This window comes from Bos grunniens, chromosome 10 (genome assembly GCF_055505025.1).
Source record: "Bos grunniens cultivar Pamir isolate PY7600 chromosome 10, Bosgru_T2T1.0, whole genome shotgun sequence".
NCBI classification, from domain to species: domain Eukaryota; kingdom Metazoa; phylum Chordata; class Mammalia; order Artiodactyla; family Bovidae; genus Bos; species Bos grunniens.
Genome location: NC_141174.1, coordinates 16214384 through 16239579, shown reverse-complemented (window position 1 = coordinate 16239579; position 25196 = coordinate 16214384). Strand labels below are relative to the sequence as shown.

General features: G+C 40.2%; 1 protein-coding gene across 50 annotated transcripts in view; it reads left to right on the top strand.

The window, feature by feature from the left end:
• The window catches only part of TTLL5 (tubulin tyrosine ligase like 5), a 316623-nt gene that overhangs the window by 121166 nt on the left and 170261 nt on the right, over nt 1–25196 (top strand). For 18 of the 50 annotated variants that reach the window (XM_086319536.1, XM_086319532.1, XM_086319523.1 and 15 more), the window contains 3 exons: nt 1420–1503; nt 2079–2474; nt 9459–9646. In XM_086319536.1, coding sequence (XP_086175662.1) covers nt 1420–1503; nt 2079–2474; nt 9459–9646 — 668 coding nt within the window. The remainder of the gene's footprint in view (nt 1–1419; nt 1504–2078; nt 2475–9458; nt 9647–25196) is intronic. The other 32 variants (XM_086319545.1, XM_086319552.1, XM_086319553.1 and 29 more) reach the window with 3 other exon arrangements.

The following is a 25196-nucleotide window of genomic DNA, read 5'->3' as shown; positions in this document are numbered from 1 at the left end:
TCCGCTTGACAATGCAGGAAATGCAGGCTGGATCTCTGGGTCGGGAAGATCCCCTGGAATAGGAAATGGCAAACCACTCCAGGACTCTTGCCAGGGAAATCTCATGGACAGAGGAGCCTGGCAGACTACAGGCCATGGGGTCTCGAAAGAGTTGGCCATGACTTAGCAACTAAACAACTGTACAGCAGCTGGCATACAGGGGCATGTTCGCATCTTTGAAAGTTTGCAACTTGAAGGTTTGTCTGTAGGAGACTTACTGTAACATTTATACCTAGCAATTCCAATGAAGATTAACTCTGGGCAGGCAGTAGGAAGGCCTCAATCAAGGGAACAACATTATGACATTTGATAGTATTTGTTCTTGTTTCAAACATGAGCCAACAAGTGTGTGACAGTATTACCACTGCTGATAGTGGTGGAAAGAAGAGAATTCATATGTCCTTATTCTTTCATTCTGAAAGATGATCTGTAAAATGGCCTTTCTTAAGTGTTTGTATGAACTTGGCCCTGAGAAAAGATTTTGGGACTATTTCTCTAAGTATATATGATTAGCTCTGGCTGTTCTGTTTCAAAATTCTGTAGTAGGAAAAGAAAACCTGATTTATTACAGTGGAAATTGATGTTACTAGAATGACTTTCTTATTGAATATGCTGATTAATAAGCAAATTCACTCAACTTATTCAAGGAAAACTGAGATTAAGATACAGAGCTGTTGTGATATTCAGATATCATGCCAACAAATACTGGGGCTGTTATTTTCATCTCTTGGCAGTTCCCTGTCCGTATGTGTTGTGACTTGTTTGCTCCAGTGTGTACCACCAACCAGTTTAGTCTCTTAGTTCTGCAAATTTGAATTCTTGACAGAGGCATCTTACTGCCCTGGCATTCGTGCTAACTCGTTTCAGTTGTGTCTGACTCTTTGTGACCCTATGGACCATAATCCGCCAGGCTCCTCTGTCCATGGGATTCTCCAGGCAAGAATACTGGAGTGGATTGCCATGCCCTCATCCAGGAAATCTTGCAAACCCGTGTCTCTTACATGGCCCGCGTTAGCAGGCGGGTTCTTGGCCACTAGCGCCACCTGGGGGAGCCCCTTTACCGCCCTCACTGTCTTTCCCAGGCAGGTCCTAGTTTGTTGGCAGTCCATGGATCGCTGCCCTGGCTTTCCATATCTTTCCCTGGTTTGGTCAGCTGGAGCTGGGCTTTGGGCTAGCTAGGCTAGTTTGGAATCATTTGCTTGGTGTCCCACTCAACAGGGATATGGACATGGCCATCCTTGGAAAAGTGCAGTGAGAAATGCAATAGTTCTTGGCACTGATTACTAGTTGCGTTATATTCTGGAAACAAAATTATGTGTAGAGTGGTGCTCTAGTGTTTGATTAGTGACAGAACCTCAGCTCAGTATTTATTTATTTCAGATCATCCTGAAACGATGGAAGAAGTGAAAATAAAGCAGCCCAAACAGCAACAGACAACAGAAATTCACTCTGATAAATTATCTCGTGAGTGACTTCAAACCTGCATAAATTTGTTACTCTCAGATAAATCTCTTAATAAAAAAGAAAACTCATCAGATATTAAATGATTTTAGGGCATGCAGCGTTACTCCAGAAAGCTCATTTTTCTTTGTTTTTCCTTCTCTGTTAGAATTTCCTTTTATCTACCAATAACCTATTAACATCTTTCCAAGGAATTTTTTACTTACTTAATGTTTCAAATTCTGAGCACTTGTTTCTAGAAGGGTGAAAATCAGAGGGAGAGGAGTTAGCTCTCATTACCAGAAACTTTGTCCTGATGCCCTTACGTTTATAAAACATCCGTTCTGGTTGATGGAGGTAGTCGCAAAGCCAGCTTTTAACAAGGACTAGAAATGAACTATTTCTAATGCCAGATTGTCTCAGTGGGCAAAATTCATTAAGTTCATGATGACTGCTCATTAAAATATGTATTTTTCATGGTATCTGTTTCATGCTAAGGTTAGTTTGGTGTTTAAAAATGTTCATGTTTACATGTAGAGACTATGTGTTAGCTTTTCCTAACATGATCTGTTTTTGTTTGTTTGTTTTTATTTTAATAGGATTTACCACTTCAGCAGAAAAAGAGGCTAAATTAATCTATACCAATTCTTCTACTTCTTTCTCTGGTCCTGCTGCTACCCTTCTGCAGAAAATTCCCAACACCCACTTGTCATCTATTGTTACCACCCCTGACCTCTCACCAGGGCCAGGCCACCATTGTCTATCTCAGATCCCTCCAGCTATCCCCAGCATGCCTCACCAGCCAGCAGTTTTACTGAGCACAGTCCCTGAGAGTGCTCCTCTCTCCATGCATCCTGGGACACAGAACGTACCAAGCCCCGCTGGCCTGCCACGCTGTCGATCAGGCAGTTACACCATTGGCCCCTTTTCCTCTTTCCAAAGTGCTGCACACATCTATAGCCAGAAACTGTCTCGTCCCTCTTCAGCAAAGGCAGGTGAGTGAGAAAATGAAAGGGAGTCCACAATGTCAGCTCCTCCCCAGCCCCAATAAACACAGAATGTCATCTCTTCCCTTTGCTTTTTCTTTTGAAAGATAAAGGGATGCAGGCTGTGACTAAGGAAAAGTCTTGCATTTGGTCCAGTGACATTCATTTACTGATAAGAAAATGCAGCGCTTTCTTTTAGGTACTGAAGATAAAGAGATGAATAAAATAGGCCTTCTGTTTCCTGGGAGCTTACAGCGTGGTCAAGAGATAATTGTGGTATCTGTCTTTTTGTTGTTGAGTTGTAAGTGTTCTTTATATATTCTGGGTACAAGTCCCTTGCCAGATGCTTGATTTAGAAGTGTTTTCTCTCATTCTGTTGTTTGTCATTTCATTTTCTTGATGCACAAAAGTTTTTAATCTTGATGAAATCTAATTTATTTTCTCTTTTGTTGCTTGTGCATTTGATATCATATCTGAAAAACTATTGCCTAACCCAAGGTCACAAAGATGTCTGTTTTTTTCTAAGAGTTTTATAGTTTAGGTCTTTTATCCATTTTGATAGAATTTTTTATATGGTGTGGCATAAAGGTCTTAACATCATTCTTTTGCGTGTGAATATTTAGTTGTCCCAGCACTATGTGTTGAAAGAGTATTATTTCCCTGTTGAATTGTCATGGCACTCTTGTGAAAAATCATTTAATCTCAAATGTAAGCGTTTACTTCTGGAATCTCAGTTCTGCTCCACTGATCTATGTATCTGTACTTATGCCAGTACCACGTTGTCTTCATTACTGTGGCATTAGAAATAGCCAATATATACTTCTATTTTCCTTTATTTAATTTTTATTGGAATATAGTTGCTTTACAATGTTGTATTAGTTTCTGCTGTGCAGCAAAGTGAATCAGTCATACATATACATATATCCACTCTCTTTTAAAAAGATTCCCTTCTAACGTAGGTCATCAGAGAGCATTAGGTAGAGCTCCCTGTGCTGTACACTAGGTTCTAGTTAGTTATCTGTTTTATACATAGCAGTATATATATGTCAATCCCAATCTCCCAATTTATCCCATCCCCTCTTCCCCACTTTGATGTCCAAACATTTCTTCTCTACATCTGTTTCCCTGCTTCTGTTTTTCAAATAAGATCATCCATACCATTTTTCTAGATTCCACATATATGTGTTAATATATGATATATATTTGTTTTTCTCTTTCTGACTTAACTTTGCTCTGTATGACAATCTCTAGGTCCATCTACATCTCTACAAATGACCCAATTTTCTTCTTCTTTATGCCTGAGTAATATTCCATTGTATATTTGTACCACATCTTCTTTATCCATTCCTCTGTTGGTAGAGATTTAAGTTGCTTCCATGTCCTGAATAAGTAGCCAGCATATATTTAATTGGTATCCGATTTCAAATGAAATGGATATTATAATATGAAATTTGAATCAGAGATACTAAATGGTCTATTTTAATGTCATAAATATAAATATGTACAAATATGTGTATTTCTGCTAATTCTGAGTGATTATTCTTATGGTTTAATCTTCTAAAATCAATATAATAATAATCAATTATGTTCTGATTTTCTCCTGTGTGAAAGAAATTCAGTAAGATCAATGCCTCCAATACCTTGTGTTATCATTAGAACTTCTTTTTTAAACCTTTCTTTTTCATACATTTCCCAGAGAATGGTAAGGAACGGAAGAAGCTAGTCAGTTTGAAAATATTTCCTAATTTCCATTGTGATTTTTCTTGACCCATGGATTGTTTTTATTGTTTAATTTCACATAGTTGGCATTTTCTGTTTTTTGTAATTGCCTTTTAGCTTATTTCCACTGTGGTTAGAAACCATACTCTGAATGGCTTAAACAGTAGTGGACAATAATATATAGATAATAATATATAGTTGACTACAATAATAGCCTATAGGTGATTGGAGTCAAATTTTTCTGTAGTGATTGAATAGTTTGGCAATGAGGTTAAAATATTATTTAGACTTTTTCATGATATATATGCTGTATCATGTTTCAGGGGTCACCACTGAAAAAATTAAAATATGAAAACTTAAACATTTGGGAAGACAAAGAATTGGGCCTGGGGAAACACCTATAGACATAGAAGCACAGAAAACACAGAGCTTAGAAAATGCAAGAAATGGAAGCTTGAAGATGGTAAACCAAGTCCTAATATGAAGAATCAAATGAATATAAATGGACTGAACTTGTTAGTGTCAGATTGATTTTTTTTTTAATCCAACTATATGTTGTTTAGCAAAGAAAGACGCTTGTAAAAATAAGGACATCGAATGGTTGAAAGTAAAAGGATGAAGAAAGAAATGCCAAAAAGTCTAAGTTTAAATAATATCTTAACCTCATTCCCAAACTGTATTCATCATTTCAGTAGATGCAGAAAAAGAATTTGATAAAATTCTGTACTCATTCATGATAATAATTCTCAGAACACCAACCAGAAAAAAGTGGTATAGCTATATTAATATATGCTGTTTACTTAGCGTGAAAGTGACCGTTGCTCAGTCATGTCTGACTCTTTGTGACCCCATGAACTATACAGTCATGGAATTCTCCAGACCAGAATACTGGAGTCCTTCTCCAGGGGATCTTCCCAACCCAGGGATCAAACCCAGGTCTCCTGCATTGCAGCTGGATTCTTTACCAGCTGAGCCACAAGGGAAGCCCTAACTTAGTATATATTAACTTATATTAGGCTTTAAGAGATAAAATTTTCTTCACAGATACAGAGAGTAATTACATAAAACAGAAAGTCTGGTTCAGCAGAAAGATAATAGTTCTAACTGCACCTAACAAAATAACGTCCAAATAAGTAAAACAAAAATTGATACACCTGCATGAGGAATCTGTAAATCCACTATGTTAGTGGGAGATTTCCAATGATTTCTATTACTAATAGATAAAGAAATTTTATAAGTCAGCAAAGAAAGAGGGTTTGAAGATATCATAATGGAAATAAATGTAAAAGTTGTAGAGTTGAAAGATAATGAAAAAACTTCCATATTTAAATGTGTGGAGGACAATGAAAAACAGTATTTGGAGGGACATTTACTACCTAAAATACTTATTTTTGAAAAGGAAGGCTAAATATCTGATCTCAGATGTTATAAAAACAGCAATATTATAAATCTAAATAAAGGAGAAAGAGAAAAGATATATTAAACAGCAAAGACAAAAGTAAAAATTACAGATTTTAAAAATAAAGTAGAGAAAATATCAAAGCCAAAAATTCTTTGAAAAGCCTAAGGTGGTGGAGCAACCTTTGGTGAGATTGATCAGGAAAAGAGAGAAGACATGGATAAATGATATGAAGAATGAAAAGCACACAGAAAATACAAATTAGCTTGGGTGAAAAAAATATTAGAATACTGTTAACTACTGTGTTCCAATAAAATTGAAAATCTACACGAAATGGATAATGCCACCAAAAGTATACCATAAGAAAAATTGGCTCAAGAAGCAAAGAAAGCCTGAATGATATTGTAACTATTAACATAACTTATACAATAATTTTCACAAGGAAAACTTGAGCCCCAGATGATTTTATAGATGAATGTTGACAGTCTTTCAAGGGAGTGATAATTCCAATCTTAAACTTGTCATAGAACATGGAAAAGAAATAATTATCCTTAAATCATTCTGTATGGCTAGTTTAATCTTGATAACAAAACCAGTTATGGACAGTATCAGGGAAATTACAGACTAGAATCATTTATGAACACAAATGCAAAAATTCTAATCAAAATATGAGCCAACCATATCCTGCAACAAGTGAAAAAGATAAGGTCCCATGAACAAGTTTATCCTGGGAATACTAGAGGGTTTAAAACAGTAGAAAATCTATAAATGTCATTTGTCACATCAGCAGATTAAAGGAGAAAAACTGTATTCATTATTTTAGTAGATGTAGAAAAAGAATTTGGTAAAATTCTATACTCATTCATGATAATAACTCTCAGCATACAAGGAAGAGAAGGAAATCCTCATTAAAAAGGGTATCCACCAAATCTCACCATAGATGTTAATGTAAATGGGGAGATACTGAACGCATTCCCTTTAAGAGAGAGAAGAGAATGCCTACTAGCTTTGCTTCTATTCAGTGTTTTACTGGAGGTCAGGATCCAGCGTAACAGACAAGAAATTAAAAACATAAGCATCAAAAGGTAGGAATTAAAATTTACTTATTTATTTACAGATTATATGTTATCTACATAGAAAACTGAAAATAAGCTATCGATACATTAGAAATAATTATTTTAGCAGTATAGATGGCTCTAAGATCAATATTAAAAATCTGTTAGCTGACTTTTTAGAAAAGACCCTGATGCTGAGAAAGACTGAAAGCAGGAGGAGAAGGGGATGACAGAGGGCAAGATGTTTGGGTGGCATAGCTGCCTCAGTGGACACAAGTTTGAGTAAGCTCCAGGAGATGGTGAAGGACAGGGATGCCTGGCGTGCTGCAGTCCATGGGGTCGCAAAGAGCTAGACGTGACTGAGTGACTGAACAACAACAGAGACATACATAATATAAAAATTACCATTTTGTCTATGTTTCAGTGTACAGGGGCATTAAGTACATTCACACTGCTGTACAACCATATCACCACAAAAACGAAGTTTTTAAAAAATCATTTACATGAAGACTATAAGCTGTCTAGGCATAAATTTAGGAAAGACTTATAAAGAAGTTTTGTAAGACTTTGTTGAGAGACAGAGAAAACATAAATAAATATATAAATAGACTGTGCATGGATGGAAAGACTTAATATCATAAATGTTTTCATCAAATTTGTCTCTGAATTCAATACAATCCCAACCAAAATCTCAACAGCTGCGTTGTACTTGACAAGGCTCATCTAAAACAATACTGGAAAGGCAAAAGACCAAGGGTAGTGAGAACCTACTGAAGAAGGAAAAATGGTGGACGAATATCTTGATAAGAATATGAAGGTATGATGATTAAGAAAATGCAGTATTGGAAAAGGTGCAGAGTGACCAGTGAAGCAGAATAGAAAGTTGGAAACAATCACAGATAGATGAGACTTGGATATATGACAGACGGAAAAGGATGCATTTTTCAATAAATGGTGCTGGGACAACTGGTTATCCAAACAGGATCAAAAGTGAAATTACATCCCTGCCTCATACAATCCATATAATCAATCTCAGATGCAAACTTTAGACTCTAGAATAGATTAGACCATCTTTAATAACTTATGGTAGGAAACGAAAGTAAAAACATAAGCAAGCCTCCTTCAGAAAGAAAAAAAGACAACCCAATAATGGTATCGCAAAAGAGATAATGTGCTCAACATCGTTATTAATCAGATGAATATAAGTGAAAACTACAGTGAGACCTTCCACCCTCTTAAAAGAGGGAAGAATTAAGATATTTGACAATACTAAGTGTTGGAGGGGATACTGATCAGCAGGAAGCCTTGTATTTTGTTTGTGGTAGTGTAAAATATACCGTTTGTTATTATCACATGAATTTTTAAATTCTTATACTCTCTGACTCAACTTCTAGCCACATACAGAAGAGAAGTTCTTCTACACATGCCCTAGGACATGTATGCAAGAGTGTTCACAACTGAACTGTTTACAATAGCAATAAGCTTGCAGTAACCAAAATAACCATCAATGAGGAAATAGAAAGATAAGTTGTAGTGTATTTCCAAAATGGAATACCAAGCACCATGTAAAGTTAATGAATTTCACCTGTACTGAGAAAGGATAAATATTAGAAGTATGGTATTAACAAAAACAAGTCCCAGGAAACTACTACAGTAAGATACCATTTTTATAGAGCTCAAAAACAAGCAAAATTAACTGTATTTTAAGTATGCCTACACACACAGAAATGAAGAATAAAACTATTTAAAAAAAGAAGGGGATGAATGATAAGGGGAGATTAAGAATGAGAAGGAACCCATGGGTTGATGCATGTTAATATGACTTAGGTAGTCAGTTCATTATATGTTTTATAACTTCTACATCTATTGTAGATAGTATTTTATATGTGTCAAATAATATAATAAAGCAGTGTCATCAAATTGTATATACAAGGATGATCATGGTTATATAAGCACTAATAAGACAGAAAGGAAACACATTAGTGTTTCCACTTTTCTGACTTTTTAATTTTTTTCTAATGGATTGTGTGACTTACCATAGAAAAAATATGAACCTTGATTTTTAATTAAATAATTTCTTTTTGCCAAAATTTCAGTGCTCAAAAACAATAGATTTCTCTGATATTATAGTTGAAAGAAGAAACTGAAATCTGAAAGAGAAATCAATTGAAATTTGATGATATAGGATTATTACTGTTTTTCTAAATAAATTCAGTTTTGTTTTTATCCTTCTTTTCCTTTTTGAGCTTTGTAAGGAGGATTGTGGGGCTTCCCAGGTGGTGCTGGTGGTAAAGACCCACCTACCAGTGTAAGATATGCAGGTTCAGTGCCTGGGGTGGGAAGCTCCCCTGGCGGAGGCCGTGGCAGCCTGTTCCAGTATTCTTGCCTGGAGAATCCCTTGGACAGAGGAGCCTGGTGGGCTGCGGTGTGGATGATTTGACAGTGGGCTCAACAGACTACTGACAAGTACTGTCACATAACAAGAAAAGCAAGAATCACAACGATTTTCAAGGCTGCACTTTTTATATTCATTCATTTTAGGATCAATTATTTCCCACTACATATGATGAAAATCCTTTTTTTGTGAAGGATTCATATTATGCAAAAACATAGTTATGGATGCTTGTAACAAATTGGTGATAGGAAGAGATCCTCGGGTATAATAAGGGTATGCGTTTACTTTTGTGAGCTTTTGAAGATAGTTCCTTGCTCCTCTTGTTGTCAAAGATCCCTGGGATTCAGTGAACTACCTATTGGTTGTCATCATCCTAAGTTTTTCTAATCTTTTTTTCCTAAGTGGATGAAAGCTTTTCTCTTTAGCAGGTTCATGCCATCCAAACAAGCAGCATTCAGGAGTGGCCAGAACCCAAAAGGAGGGAGAAGATGGCTCTTCATACAGCAAACGATACAACCCAAGTATGGTTACGGCCGAACTTCAGCGGCTGGCCGAGAAGCAGGCAGCCAGGCAGTATTCTCCATCCACTCACATCAGCCTCCTCACCCAGCAGGTACGGCAGTTTGGGGTGTCATGGAGCTTTTAACCAGTGGATAGGGTTAACTCCATGGTTCTCTGCCATTCCTGTCTTTACTAATGCCCATATGCTGATGCTTATTGAATGAATGTTCACTGGTTTTTTGAGCTAAAGAATGTTAGCTAAAAGTGTTCCTCTTCGGCTTTAAAGGAAGGATTTCTGTCACAGGTATCGCAAAGTTAAGTCTGCTGCTAGCTGTGATGTACCTATTTCGTGGACAAATAAACTCGAATGTTCAGTTGTAAATACACTTTTAAACAATCTTTAAAAATAACTTATTTCATTGGTAAAAATTGCCAATGAGTTGTAGTCTTAGAAATCTTTTTACCAGAATGCCATAACATTACCTTTTACTTTTTTAACTGTACTACCTTTCATCTCTTGATGTCAGGATGTTTTCTGGGCACTGATTAATGAGTTATTTCAAACCATATCATTCTCCCCATTTTACAGATGGGGGAAACTGAGGCTAAAAGAGTTATATAATCAAGGTCATCCAGCAAGCTTGATGGATACTGGGATTTTGACTTTTACGTTGTATGTATGTTGACTAGCTTTACAACACAGTAAAGTTAAGAACTATAGGATTCTTTTAGCCCTTCTTGCTGATTATCTCTATGGTATTTAACTGGAAGCAGAAGCCATATTTTTTCCTTTTTCTTAATATAAAATGGCATCAAAATCCTCCAAAGGAATTATTGTAATTCAAGTCCAAAGTTATAGTTTTCTGTATCTTCATAGTGTCATATTCTTTAATTGGTGACAGCTCTCTGTGCTGTGTGCTGTGCTGTGCTAAGTTACTTCAGTCATGTCTCACTCTTTGCGACCCCGTTGTAATCTGTCTGCCAGGCTCCTCTGTCCATGGGATTCCCCAGGCAAGAATACTGGAGTCCGTTGCCATGCTCTCCTCCAGGGGATCGAATCCACGTCTCTTACGTCTCTTGCACTGGCAGGCAGGTTCTTTACCACTAGCATGACCTGGAAAGCCTGACAATCCTCTACTGATAATCAAATCTAGGAAAAAAGTGAAGCCATAGACTACTTCAAGTGCATGTTAAAAGCAGGCAACACACTGCTCCCTGGTGGTGCCCTACTTCTCTGTGTAAAATTATGGGCCATAATTCAAGCTTTATTTCCGCCTCATCCCAGAGTGTGAGGTTGTAATGAATTTTCTTTTTCAAATCTCTAATAGTTGAAAGGGAGTAGGTAAAAAGCCTAATGTGAATTAGAAAGTGAAGAATCTTGTACAGGCAGTGTTGAGACTTGAAAGTAATTAATAGTTAGATTTTAGTGACAGGATGATGTGAAAAGAGAATGAGAAGGAACTGTGAAATGTGCAGAGGCTATGAGGAGGGGAAGGACCGGTGACCCGTGACACTGCTCTCACTGGGTCACGGCCTGGAGCATGTTTCTAATTTTAATGAGCAGAATAGACGCGCTAGACCTCAGTTGCAACCTAAATCAAAGTCCTTACGATTATACAGTGGGAGTGAGAAACAGATCGATGGGCCTAGATCTGATAGACAGAGTGCTTGATGAACTATATGGACGGAGGTTCATTACATCGTACAGGAGACAGGGAGCAAGACCACCCCCAAGAAAAAGAAATGCAAAAAAGCAAAATGGCTGTCTGAGGAGGCCTTACAAATAGCTGTGAAAAGAAGAGACGCTAAAAGCAAAGGAGAAAAGGAAAGATATACCCATTTGAATGCAGAATTCCAAAGAATAGCAAGGAGAGATAAGAAAGCCCTCCTCAGTGATCACTGCAAAGAAATAGAGGAAAACAATAGAATGGGAAAGACTAGAGATCTCTTCAAGAAAATTAGACATACCAAGGGAACATTTCATGAAAGATGGGCTCGATAAAGGACAGAAATGGTATGGACCTAACAGAAGCAGAAGATGTTAAGAAGAGGTGGCAAGAATACGCAGAAGAACTATGCAAAAAAGATCTTCACGACCCAGCTAATCATGATGGTGTGATCAGTCACCTAGAGCCAGACATCCTGGAGTCCAAAGTCCAGTGGGCCTTAGAAAGCATCACTATGAACAAAGCTAGTGGAGGTGATGAAATTCCAGTGGAGCTATTTCAAATTCTAAAAGATGATGCTGTGAAAGTGCTGCACTCAATATGCCAGCAAATTTGGAAAACTCAGCAGTGGCCACAGGACTGAAAAAGGTCAGTTTTCATTCCAATCCCAAAGAAAGGCAATGCCAAAGAATGCTCAAATTACCACACAATTGCACTCATCTCACACACTAGTAAAGTAATGCTCAAAATTCTCTAAGCCAGGCTTCAGCAATACATGAACCTTGAACTTCCAGATGTTCAAGCTGGTTTTAGACAAGGCAGAGGAACCAGAGATCAAATTGCCAACATCCGCTGGATCATCGAAAAAGCATGAGAGTTCCAGAAAAACATCTGTTTCTGTTTTATTGACTATGCCAAAGCCTTTGACTGTGTGGATCACAATCAACTGTGGAAAATTCTGAAAGAGATGGGAATACCAGACCACCTGACCTGTCTCTTGAGAAATTTGTATGCAGGTCAGGAAGCAACAGTTAGAACTGGACATGGAACAATAGACTGATTCCAAATAGGAAAAGGAGTACATCAAGGCTGTGTATTGTCACCCTGCTTATTTAACTTCTATGCAGAGTACATCATGAGAAATGCTGGGCTGGAAGAAGCACAAGCTGGAATCAAGATTGCCGGGAGAAACATCAATAACCTCAGATATGCAGATGACACCACCCTTATGGCAGAAAGGGAAGAGGAACTAAAAAGCCCTCTTGATGAAAGTGAAAGAGGAGAGTGAAAAAGTTGGCTTAAAGCTTCACATTCAGAAAACGAAGATCATGGCATCTGGTCCCATCACTTCATGGCAAATAGATAGGGAAACAGTGGCTGACTTTTTTTGCCTTCTTCTACTAGCTGTGTGATCTTGGGCAATTCACTCAAATTCTGTACACCTCACGGTCTTTATTTGTTGATGGGGAAAATACAACAAGGTCATGAAGACAGTATGCAAAAACCTTTCTGTAAAGTCTAAATGCTGTATGCTTGGAAAGGATCGCTCTTTCAAAGCTGTAGAAGGCTCTTAATAACTAAAGGTTTGTGATTTGATTTGAAGTCAGTTTTTGGATAAAACATTGTGTTACCAAAATGAATGTTGCTGTTGAAAAGTTCAAGTTATATGTTATTTGTGTTATTTCTCCTCAGAGAAAGTAATTCCTTAATTTGGAATTTGGGGAATTCTTCTATTGTTCTTTTTCTGGTAAATAATAACATGTTGTAATGACTTAATATGAGCCCTGGAACATCTGTTTACTAGCCATTTCCTTTTGCTCCTAGCTGTGTTTGAAACAAAGTGCCTTGGTTGCTTATTCACTGAGGCAAGTGATAAGATGTCTGTGGTTCTGGTGAGAGGCGCGCCTCCAGTCAGAATGTGCTGAAAGGTCCACTCTCCTCTCCGGACTTGGGGTGTGAACCTTTAGCTCAGCTCACCAGAAGCAACTCTGTGTACAGTAATTCCTTCAAATGTTTCTAATTTCCTCTTATCTGTCATTAGTTTCTTACTTTCAATTCCTGTTTTGCATCTGTGCTTTTTTTCATGAATATTTTCTTTGCTCCATCCCTGTTCTATAGGATATATTCTTTCTGTTATAGTTTTTTAATTGGTTATCTTCTTGTTTTATCTTTGCTAACTTCCTTCTGCATTCTATAGTTTTGGTATTTCCTCCCAATTTCTTGAATTGAGTACTTCCCTTATTTTCACTCATTTCCTCTCCTTTTTTTTTTTTTTAATTTAAAGCTGTGGATTTTCCTGTGGGTCTTGCTTGAATTATATGCCATGTTGTTGCTCAGTTGCTAAGTCGTGTCCTACTCTTTGTGACCCCGTGAACTGCAGCACACAGACTCCCCCGTCCTTCACTATCTCCTAGAGTTTGCTCAAACTCAAGTCCATTGAGTTGATGATGCTATCTAACCATCTCATCCTCTGTTGCCCCCCTCCTCCTGTTGCCATCAATCTTTCCCAGCATCTGCCTTCAGTCTTTCCCAGCATCAGGGTCTTTTCCATTGAGTCAGCTCTTTGCATCAGGTGGCCAAAGTATTATATTCCATAAGCCCTGATATATATCTCTATATTACTTTTCTTGGCAAAGTGTCAAGAGATCTTCCACTAAGTAAGGTATGCTGATTTTAAATTTTCATGCTATTTTGGAAGATGAGTATTAAAAAAATTGAAATTCGGGGCTTGCCTGGCAGTCCAGCAGTTGAGACTGTACTTCTGTCACAGGGAGCATGGATTCATTCCCTGGTCAGGTAACTAAGATCCTGCATGCTATGTGGCATGGCTCCCCTCCCCCGAAAAATTGAAATTTGAGGGAATTTCTGTAAAAGAGTTCCTTTATTTTGTCTATGATTTCAGCTACTTGCCCATTAAAGTTTTTAGTTGCATTTTCCATAAAACTTTTTATTCAAATGCATTCTTTTAACTCATTCTTTCAAAAACATTTTGTTACACTCTTAGGAGTGTTCCAAACCTTAATGCTAAGCCATAGGGATGATACAAGACAACAGATCTCAGTGTGAAGTAACTCACAGTGTGGAATGGGAAACAGCCACATAATACATGATAGAATGTGTTACGGAATGTACTGCATGGGATATGCACCGAGGTTTCTAGGGAATAACAAAGCCACCAGAGGGTACCTAACCCAGCATGTGGGTGGGAGTGGGAGTGCCAAAGCCGCCTTCTTGGAAGAGATTACCCCTACACTGAATCTTAAGGGTAGGCAGGTGGGTGGCAGAAGAAGGGTGGGGCAGGCTCCAAAAGAAAAGCTTGCATGTGTGTACTGGAGAACCAGGAAGCTGGTGGTTAGCAATGTTGGAGCATAGGGAGTCAGCAGAAAGCAGCTGAAACGGACGCCGGAGGAGAAGACAAGGGCTGATTCAAGGAGCGCTTTGAATGACCTGTGAAGGAACTCGGCTCTTTATCTCAACAATGACCAGGAGCCACAGAGACAAATGGGCCTTGCCTTTTAACTGTCTCATTTAGGTAGCTGGGAGGAGGATGGGTTGCAGGATGAAGCAATGGCATTCCGTTTTCCTCCCTGCTCGCTGGTGAAGATGCTGAAGAACAGTGAATTAGCCAAAAGAAAAGAAAGCAAAGTACTCAGACAACCTACAAATTTGATTATAAAACTTTGAGTTGCCCATCATTTCCATTAGAGGCTAGATTCTTAACAAATTTATTTGTCTAAAAACAGGACTTCATTTATCTTGTAACTACTTTTACTATTTCTGCTATTATTTAAGCTTATTTATAGCCTAGAGCATACAAGAATATTGAATTTGCCCTGCCACCATAAAGTGGCCACCGTGGCCACTTTGGAAGTGTTTGCATATGCTTGGAAACTAGAGTTACATATTCTGCATCTAGGATTATTCAGCCTAACAAATCTGAGCAGAGAGAAGGTCAGATTTAGTTCTTTCCCTTGACACGTGAGAAGCTGGTTATCTTTGGGGGCTGGGATCCTTTGGAAATGAGTGCGTACATCCCTGAAAGCGGGGTGCTCTAAAAGCATCTTTCACTGGTTGGGGAGAGAGCCCTGTGGTAGGTAGCTGATAGCGTGACGCTGGAGTAGCAGCTTGACTATGAGATCTCACTGTCTTTTCCTCACCCCCGTGCCAGGAGAGGTGTGCTTTACAACTGCAGCCCTCTGTGGTTACCACTGTCAGTGAACAGAAGAATGTGGCAAAGGAGCCCAGCTCTGCAGTGAGGAGAGGGAGGCTGGGAGACAGAGGGAGCACTGGCCTCTCTGTGCGGGCCAGTGTGAGATTGCAGGACCAGCTATCACTAGGAGCAGCTCCAGCTCTTCCAGCCTGGGAGTTTAATCAAAGGAATAACAGCCGACCACCCAGGCGAGGCTCCGGTGCTAGCGAATGTGCTGTGTCAGGCTCTGTTCCCGGCCAGCCAGTGCCCGGGCTGTGGCCAGGCCTCCTGGAAATATGCTGACAGATACATGGGAGGGAGGAGATGCTTTTTACTTCTCCATTTTTCATTTAGATGGAGAGGAGAAACGAAAAAGCATTCAATGTCTTTTTACTTTCATTCCTCACCCTGCCCCTTTCCCGCCTAGTCCTAGAGAAGGGTGTCCGCCCAGGTCGAGAACGTTGGCTCACACCGCTTACCCATCCGTTTGCACTCAAGGAGTTCTTTGATCATTTCTTCTGCTTCAGCAGTTTCCATTGTGATCCTGCTCATTTCTTCAGGGTCCAGGGTGGACCTGGAGTAGATCTCAATTTCAGAAATTGCTATTTGAAGGTGAAGCTGGCAGAGAGGAAGCACAATTTTTTGACGTGGTTACAGGTGTTTTCCAGGATTGACGCCAGCGGCCCCCAGTTATCACACGCTTGGGCATTCAGTACCGGAAATGCTCTTCCTGCCTCCTGACCGTATCTGACACGTTCGAACTATTGTCCATTTGTGTTCTGATTTTTTAATTTTTTTCCCCTAAGTGTAGCTTCTTTGGGTCTGTATTTTTCTGGGTAGAAAAGTTGTGCTTCTTTGTGTCATATACTTCCCTTTTCTCCATTTCTAGAAACCGAAAAGGGTACATGGAAAAAACAGAAGCCCTTGGGTCAGTGAGACTTTGGACAAGTTATTTAAATTCCCTGTGCCTTAATTTTCTTCTGTGTCAAGTGGAGTAATTACAGTGTCAAGACGAAGTCTCCTGGACCCTTGTGCCTCCCTGCTCTGAGTCATAGTACCAGTTGATCCTATCATTTCCCCAGCTCTTCTGTGTCTCTTCAGGCTTTAAACCCCAGATTTTCCTTAGGTCGTTGACCTACTGATGGTCCCTTGTTCTAAAATAACCTTTTTTTTATCTCTTACCATTTTGACTCTTTCTCAGAGGCCTTCCCAGGTGGCTCAGTGGCAAAGAATCCACCTGCCAGTGCAAAAGACATGGGTTCAATCCCTGGGTTGGGAAGATTCCCTGGAGAAGGAAACGGCAACCCACTCCAATATTCTTGCCTGGGAAATCCCAAGGACAGAGGAGCCTGGCAGGCTACAGTCCATGGGGGTCGCAAAAGAGTCAGACATTACTGACCGACTAAACAAAACAGTAACTCTCAAAGGTCACTGATGACCTTGGAATTGCCAGCTTCAGTCACCTGTTATTAATCCTCATTCTCTTTTAGTACATGGCACTATTATTGACTGCCTCCTTCCTGAAAACTCCCCTTAGCTTCTCCAGCCCTTGGGTAATTCCTTTGAGATCTGATCCTATACGTCCCCCCAAAAAACTAGACTCCACTTTCCACATTTTTAAAAACCCACTGGTATTTAGGCCTGAAATGTGTAAACTGACAACAGCAGAGTCTTTCTGATTAAAGAAGGGGATGCGGCCTCGGCATCTGTTTCCCCCTGTTCTCACAGGTATCCTTCAACATGCATCTGAATTCCAGAGCTCACCTGAACTTTATGCCTCTCTGTAGTGCCTCCCCTTGGGTAGATTTCCTCTTCCCATAGCTTCATCTAGTACTGGTCTGCAGATTGCTCCCAAATATATGTCTTTAGTTGGAACCTGTTTTCTGAGTGTCATGTCCAGATTTCCAAATGCCTGCTAGACATCTCCATCCAACTGTATTGCAAGAACCCATAATATTCAATGTACTTTTTAAGCATGTTTTGAAAATACTCAGAAAATGTTCAGTATATCTAATACTTATCTGTTCTTCTCCCCTTTTCCCCTCTGTATCGGTGACACTGCACTTCTCCTAGGGGCTTCGGTGCAGAGCCTTTAGTTTATCAGCTTTTCTGTTTCCTCATTCTATGTCAGGGCAGTTGTTGCCAGTTCTTGTTGAGTCTGACTCTATAATTTCTCTGATATGTATCTTCTCTGTTTCACATCTACTGTTCTGCTTAAGGACTTAATTATCTCTGGACTGGATCACTACAGTTACCTCCTAAATGGTCTCCCAGCCATTCTCCTCTATTCACCCTAGTCTTTGTTCTAAAGGAATCTTTCTAAACCACCAGTCTGATAATGATACTCCTTTGCTCAAGAATCTTGAATGGAATCCTGTTATCTTCAAAGGGAAGCCCCAGCTATTAAATGTTATTCAAAGCCTTTATGTAGAATCTGGCTCCAGATTACTTTCTCCAACCTGTCTCCTTCCCATGACAGAGGTTTTTGTGCAGTTCATCCAGAATTTTCTTAGTCTCTGTTCCTTAATTTATGCTATCTTCTCTTGGGAAACGTTCCCCAGTCAACAGGACATGAACCGAGAACTTTCAGATGTACAAGCTGGATTTAGAAAAGGCAGAGGAACCAGAGATCAAATTGCCAATATCCGTTGGATCATAGAAAAAACAAGGGAATTTCAGAAAAGCATCTACTTCTGCTTCATTGACTATGCTAAAGCCTTTGACTGTGTGGATCACAACAAACTGAGGAAAATTCTTAAAGAGATGGAAATACCAGACCACCTTACCTGCTTCCTGAGAAACCTGTATGCAGCTCAAGAAGCAACAGTTGGGACCGGACATGGAACAATGGACTGGTTCAAAATTGGGAACTGAGTATGTCGAGGCTCTATTTTGTCACCTGCTTTTTTAACTTATATGCAGAGTACATCATATGAAATGATGGGCTGGCTGTAGCACAAGCTGGAATCAAGATTGCCTGGAGAAATATAAACTTCAGATATGCAGATCATACCACCCTTATGGCAGAAAGCAATGAGGAACTAAAGATCCTCTTGATGAAGGTGAAAGAGGAGAGTGAAAAAACTGGCTTAAAACTCAACATTCAAAAAACTAAGATGGTATCTGGTCCCATCGTTTCATGGCAAATGGATGGGGAAAACGTGGAAACAGTGGCAGATTTTTTTTTTCATGGGCTCCGAAATCACTGCAGATGGTGACTGCAGCCGTGAAATTAAAAGACACTTGCTCCTTAGAAGAAAAACTATGGCAAAGCTCGTCAGTGCATTAAAAAGCAGAGACATCTCTTTGCTGGCAAAGATCCGTCTAGTCAAAGCTATGGCTTTACCAGTAGTCGTGTATGGATTTGGGAGTTGGACCTCTCACAGGCTGAGCACCAAAGAATCGATGCTTTCTAATTGTGAAGCTGGAGAAGACTCTTGATAGTCCCTTGGACAGCAAAGAGATCAAACCAGTCAATCCTTAAGGAAGTCAATCCTGAATATTCATTGGAAGGACTGATGCTGAAGCTGAAGCTCCAGTAGTTTGGCCACCTGATGCAAAGACCCAACTCATTGGAAAAGATCCTGATGCTGGGAAAGATTAAGGAAGGGAGAAGGTGGCGACAGAGGATGAGATGGTTGGGTGGCATCACTGACTCCATGGACATGAATTTGAGCAAACTGCGGGAGATAGGGAAGCCTGGCCTGCTGCAGTCCAGGGGATCACAAAGAGTTGGACACGACTTACTGACTGAACAACAACAACACTATATGTAACTATATACGTTTGTCCAGGCTCAGTGTAAATGCCACTTCTCTCAGAGGCATGCCATTTCATTCGCCACACAGTTATTTGTGTTTGTTCAGATAGCTCTCTCCTTTAATGAACAGTGAGCTCTTTGGAGGCAGTATCCTTTGCTGCCTCAGAACCTAACTCATGGGTAGTACTCAGTAAATGTGCTAATTCTACTGGACTATAAGGTACCTGGTTAAGGTGGAAAGTGACCATGTCCATTTTTTCACCAGTTTTCCCAACCTGGGTATATAGTGTGGATTTGATACTTATTTTTAAAATAAATGAATGAATAATCCCCTGCCACCCCATCCAGACGTCATCTTTCCATTGTCTGTATCTGTAGCCCTTCATTAGTCATTCCCTATAACAAAATATGTTATAGTTTTGCATCTCTTCTTTTCTATTGAGTTATAAACTATGTGATGGTATTCCTTCTAATCCATCACCCAGCACTTGGTATGCACTTATTACATGCTTGCTAAATTAAAAAAAAATTTCTCTTCTGTGTTATATTGGTTTTTACATTTGTTTTAAAAAACTATTCCTCTTCCATTTTTTTTTTCAACACACCTGCCCTTTATAATCAAGTAGGTGACATTAGTTGAATGTCTGCTTTGTACTGGACACTGTGGTAAGTACTTTATATGCATTATTGTCTCTGTAACCTTATGAAGTAGAGACTTTTTTTTAACAGATGAAGAAAATAGCTGAAAGCATAGGCCACTCTGCTGAGGTCACACATATGGCAGGTGACGGCACCAGGACGCAAACCCAGATCTCTCTGACTTTATACTCTTTCCCTCGGTGTTTTTCTGCCTCTTCTCATTCCACACAGGACTCTCACCTCTCCTTAGACTCTAGTGACTCAGCTTAAGGCCACTGTAGAGTTGTAGCCAAGCCATCAGATTGTTTGGTAGTGAATTCAGGTTCATCACTGAGCAGCCTTCTTAATCCCTGGAGATACAGTGAGAGTAGATCTGTTTATCGTGGTGGCGGTGGCCCCCATCGACTCAAAGACTGAATAATGAATTAGAAGTACAAGAAACGGATCTGGCCATCTTGTAAGGTTTTCCAGGAATGTCTTTGGCAATTCTTGATCTGGAACTCTTTGTAGATTTTGGAACACCAAGTGTCTGTGTGTGTATGTATGTCGTGTAAGTGACAGCGTTTATGAGAGAAGACGTGGCAGGAGAACTGAGTTCTAATGCAACAGAGCTGCAGAGCTTCCTTGCCTTGCCTAACCCCTTTGAAAGTGAGATTAACACTGGAACTCTTATCTCCTGCTGATTAGAATATAAATTTCTTGAGATTCATTTTATCAGTATCCAGGAACAGGAGACAAAGGTCATGCCTTAAAACATGTTTGTGGTCATGGCTAATGATTTAATACCTGCTCAGGAAGTGCCCTTGGAAGAATGGTTTAAAAGTAGCTGTTTAAGGATGATTCTTTTCTTGTTTCTTAATTGAATATATTCTCTAGTATTTATTCAGTGATGCAAATCATGTAATTAAGTACAGATCCAGCACTTTGCGTTTTCATTTATCTTGAGTGAAATAGATCTTGGTCCAGTGATTTTTTTTTTTTATTCAAGGATTGCCTTTTGTTCCAGCGACATATGGTAAAACAAGTCAGCTAGGACTCACCACTACATTTCTCTATTCCAATTCAGGGCCCCATGGTCAGGGGAATGAAGGGTCCATGACAGACTGAGTTGATCCCATCGTATTCTGATGAGCCTCTGTATGTGAAGGACACAGAGAACGTTGTTCTCAAGATGCTGCTGTGTAGTTCAGAGTACAGTGTGAATACAGCTTTAGAAAAATTAATCTTCGTAGCAGTGATATGAAGTGAGTCTTAACCTTTTTGGAGTGAGAGATTCCTTTGAGAATTGAATGTAAGTTACAGTTTTTGTCCTGAAAAAAATGTGCACTCAAACTTAGAAATGTACATTAATTTCAGAGGGTTCATAAACATTTCCTCCGCCTCTAGCTTAACTCCTTCATGATGCCTGGTGGACCCAAGGTCTCCAAGTTGAGAACTCCTGAAAACTTGTAGGTAGTATATGGTCATTAATATCAGTAATTTGGCCAAAAGTGATTGCTCTAAATTTGTGATTATCTTACCTTCAGACATTCTTTGTATATTTCAGTGATACAACACTCCCCCCTCCCCCAGGCCATAATCTTCATGAAGGCAAGAATTTTTTTAATTAAAAAAAGATTGTTCTATCCTCAGTGCTCAGAAGAATGCCACAGAGTGTCTGATAAACATTTGTTGGATTAATTAAATAATCTTGTGGAACCCCATCTCTAGACCTCATTAGATGACTTAGTTAAGATTTTATGGACCACGCTATAATGAGGAGTCTGAGCTATGCCAAGATTATAAGCTGCATTGGGAATGCTCTGCCACTGATTTGTTCTTATGTTAAGCTATTACTAAGTCTTTGATGTTGAATTTCCATCTCCATTTTGATAAATAAGATACCTGAAATTTGCAGACAGCCTTAGTGAACCTGAGGTTGCTTGAGTGAATCTCAAATGGAATGTTAGCTGTTTGCTGTTTCAGTGTCGTGAAAAGCGTATATAGTATATTCATCGACAAGGAATAAAATCTGTATGTCTAAGCTATTATTCGACCCATTTAAGAACTTTGCCCAAAACTTCAAGAGCGGGCAGAAATCATCTCTAAAATTATGCAGGTTGATAATAGCAAGAGCAACACTTATCTCTCACTCTAGTCACTGATTATTTCATTTCCCCTTATTCCAAAGCAGTCCTTCCCTTATGGTATTTTTAAAGAGACGTAATTTGGAACCTTTAATTTCCTTGCAAGCCTTCCAGTGACATGAATCACTTTTTAACTCACTGGAGAAACTAGCTGCTAGTAGGAGATTGAGGTGTGTTTGTGAGGGTTATTTGAGACTAGATGAGACCCGCTTCATTTATATAAATACTTTTGTGCCTACTGGGTAAACTCTAGGGATACAAAAGGGAATAAGATGCAGTCCTTGTCCTAAGGGAGCATGTAATTTGTGGGGCAAGATAAGTGAATAAACCTATAATTAGAATACAATGCAAAACATGGCATGAAGCTCTTCAACTCTACCCTTATGCTCTTGAAACAGTGTAATGGTAAGGATCCTTTATAGCTGAGGGACCTCTTGTGTGAAAAATAAATCTAACATTGGAAAGTAAAGCGCAAGGTACTAGCAACAAGATTTCAGGATCCAGCTCTACTTATGTGGTGTGAAGGACCTTCCTAGGGCTAATGGCGAAGCCCAAAATAGCCTCTGATTTTTCAGTTTCCAGGTTGGGGATAACTCCTGCCTGTCCTGGCACAGCTGTATCTGTCCTTGCTGCTTGTGTCTTCCCAGGCACAATGAGACACCTAGGTACTGCGTTAAGGTGAAAGTCTTGTGAAAACCCACAAGCCCCAGTGAGAGAAGGGTTTTTGCCACTACGTTTGTAGACAAGCCATATCAGTAGAAATGTAGAACCCAGGGGCCTGCTGTAAGTGGAGAGTGTCTCATTCTTGAGGGATTGATGGCACATGCATGCACAGTGGTTCAGTTTGGTTCAGCTGTTCAGTCATATCTGACTCTCTGGGACCCCATGGACTGCAGTACACCAGGCCTCCCTGTCCATCACCAAATCCTGGAGCTTACTCATCATGTCCATTGAGTTGGTGATGCCATCCAACCGTCTCATCCTCTGTCATCCCCTTCTCCTCCCATCTTCAGTCTTTCCCAGCATCGGAGTCTTTTCCAGTGAGTTGGTTCTTCACATCAGGTGGCCAAAGTATTGGAGTTTCAGCTTCAGCATAAGTCCTTCCAATGAATATTCAGGACTGATTTCCTTTGGGATGGACAGGTTAGATCTCCTTGCTGTCTAAGAGACTCTCTAACACCACAGTTCAAAAGCATCAATTCTTCGGCCCTCAGCTTTCTTTGTACTCCAACTCTCACATCCATACATGACTACTGGAAAAACCATAGCTTTGACTAGACAGATCTTTGTTGGCAAAGTAATGTCTCTGCTTTTTAATATGCTGTCTAGGTTGTTCATAGCTTTTCTCTTTTTAAAAGTCTGTTTCCCAGTCCTGTGTTAAGTTCTGGTGGCTCTATGGTGGGGTTAATGGCGACCTCCTCCAAGAGGGCTAATGCCATACCCAGGTCTACCTCACCCAGAGCCCCTGCCCCCGCAGCAGTCCACTGCTGACCCGTACCTCCACAGGAGACACTCAAACACAGTTCTTTCTCAGTCTCTGTGGGGTCTCTGGGTCCTGGTGCGCACAAGGTTTGTTTGAGCCCTCTGAGCATCTCTGGTGGCACATGCATGCACAGAAGTGCTGCTGCTGCTGCTAAGTCCCTTCAGTCATGTCCGACTCTGTGTGACACCATAGACGGCAGCCCACCAGGCTTCCCCGTCCCTGAGATTCTCCAGGCAAGAACACTGGAGTGGGTTGCCATTTCCTTCTCTAAGGCATGAAAGTGAAAAGTGAAAGTGAAGTCGCTCAGTCATGTCCGACTCTTAGCGACCCCATGGACTGCAGCCTACCAGGCTCCGCCACCCATGGGATTTTCCAGGCAAGAGTACTGGAGTGGGCTGCCATTGCCTTCTCCAAAATGCACAGAAGTAGATGCTAGTTAATGTTGATATGGTAGGGGATTCAATATCGCAGTAGACACTGGCAACTTGTTTTTTTTCCATTAACCTGTTTTGTCTTTTCAAATATTTGCCTAAACCTCCCTATCCTTAAACGTCAGTTTGTTTGTTTTTGTTGTTCCATGGTGGATCTAGAAGTTATTGGTCATTAAACACTGACTGCAAGAGAACTATGGCTGGAATCCAGATTCCATAGCAGCTAACTTAAGAGTCAAGATTCCCAGAGACGATCTCCCAGGCCAAAGCATCTCTTAATCACTACAAGATTTTTGGCTCCAGTCTCCTGAGTAGGAATCCTAGCTTTGGTGACATGGGCTGGATGAGCCAATGTCTTCTTTTGCCTCCAGGTCTCAGGCCTAGACAGAAGCCATCTAGTCTGCCTCCTAGGCACGTCGCTCCTGGTCCACCTCCTTGTCTTGATCCTCAAATCATTTTCTTGTTGGGGGGGGAGGGGCATGGAATGATAAATCTAAGGAAAGGCGCATTTTCCCATGAGGCCCTAGAACAAAGCTGGCCTAAGATGCCCACTCTTGGACCTTCCCTTCTTAAAGGGTGGGCAGTGCCAACTTGCCTTGCCAGCTGTTTGGGAGGATGCAATCCAAAAGAGGGCTGATTCAAAAGAAAATGTGAACACATGAACTTGAGAGCTTTTATCATCTTACTACAAATGCCGCTCTCCAGTCCAAGGCCCAGCACTCTCCTTCAGCCTTGGGGCGGGGTGGGAGGGGGGATGAGGAGAGACCCGCAAAGCATGTCCTGCATCCCATCCTTATTATGTCTCGCCTGACCGTGCTGACTCTCAGCCAGATCTCGCTGCTTCCCCACAGTCCTGGCATAGCCCTACTCTGTCCGAATCTGCGAGCCATCTTACTGCTGTCTACTAGATGAAGAGAGGAGAATTCAGGGACCTCCCCAAGGTGTTGTCCTATTGGTTTCCATCTTCCATTGCTCTAAGCTTTAGCCGAATTAGAGTCTTTCTGTTTCTCAGAGACTCTTCTTGCTTATCTGTCTCTGCATTTTTAATCCTGCCTTATCTTTTCTCCTTGGAGCCACCACCATTCCACCAGCCCCAAACCAGTCCTCCTACAGATCATTTTAGGACCAGTTCAACTGCCTTCTTTGAATTTCCTTAATGCCTTTATTACAGCAATTACCATATCCTGGAGGCCTTTAATATTGCTATTTGTCTGGATGTTTTTCTCACTAGATTACCAACTCCTTCATGGCTTAAGGGCAGAGGCCACATTTTAAGAGTATGGCCACCCATACTCTTAAGACATTACCCAAGGCTTTGCAGCAACAGAGTAAATGTTTATGAACTTAAATCTTTGAGTTTTGGACTT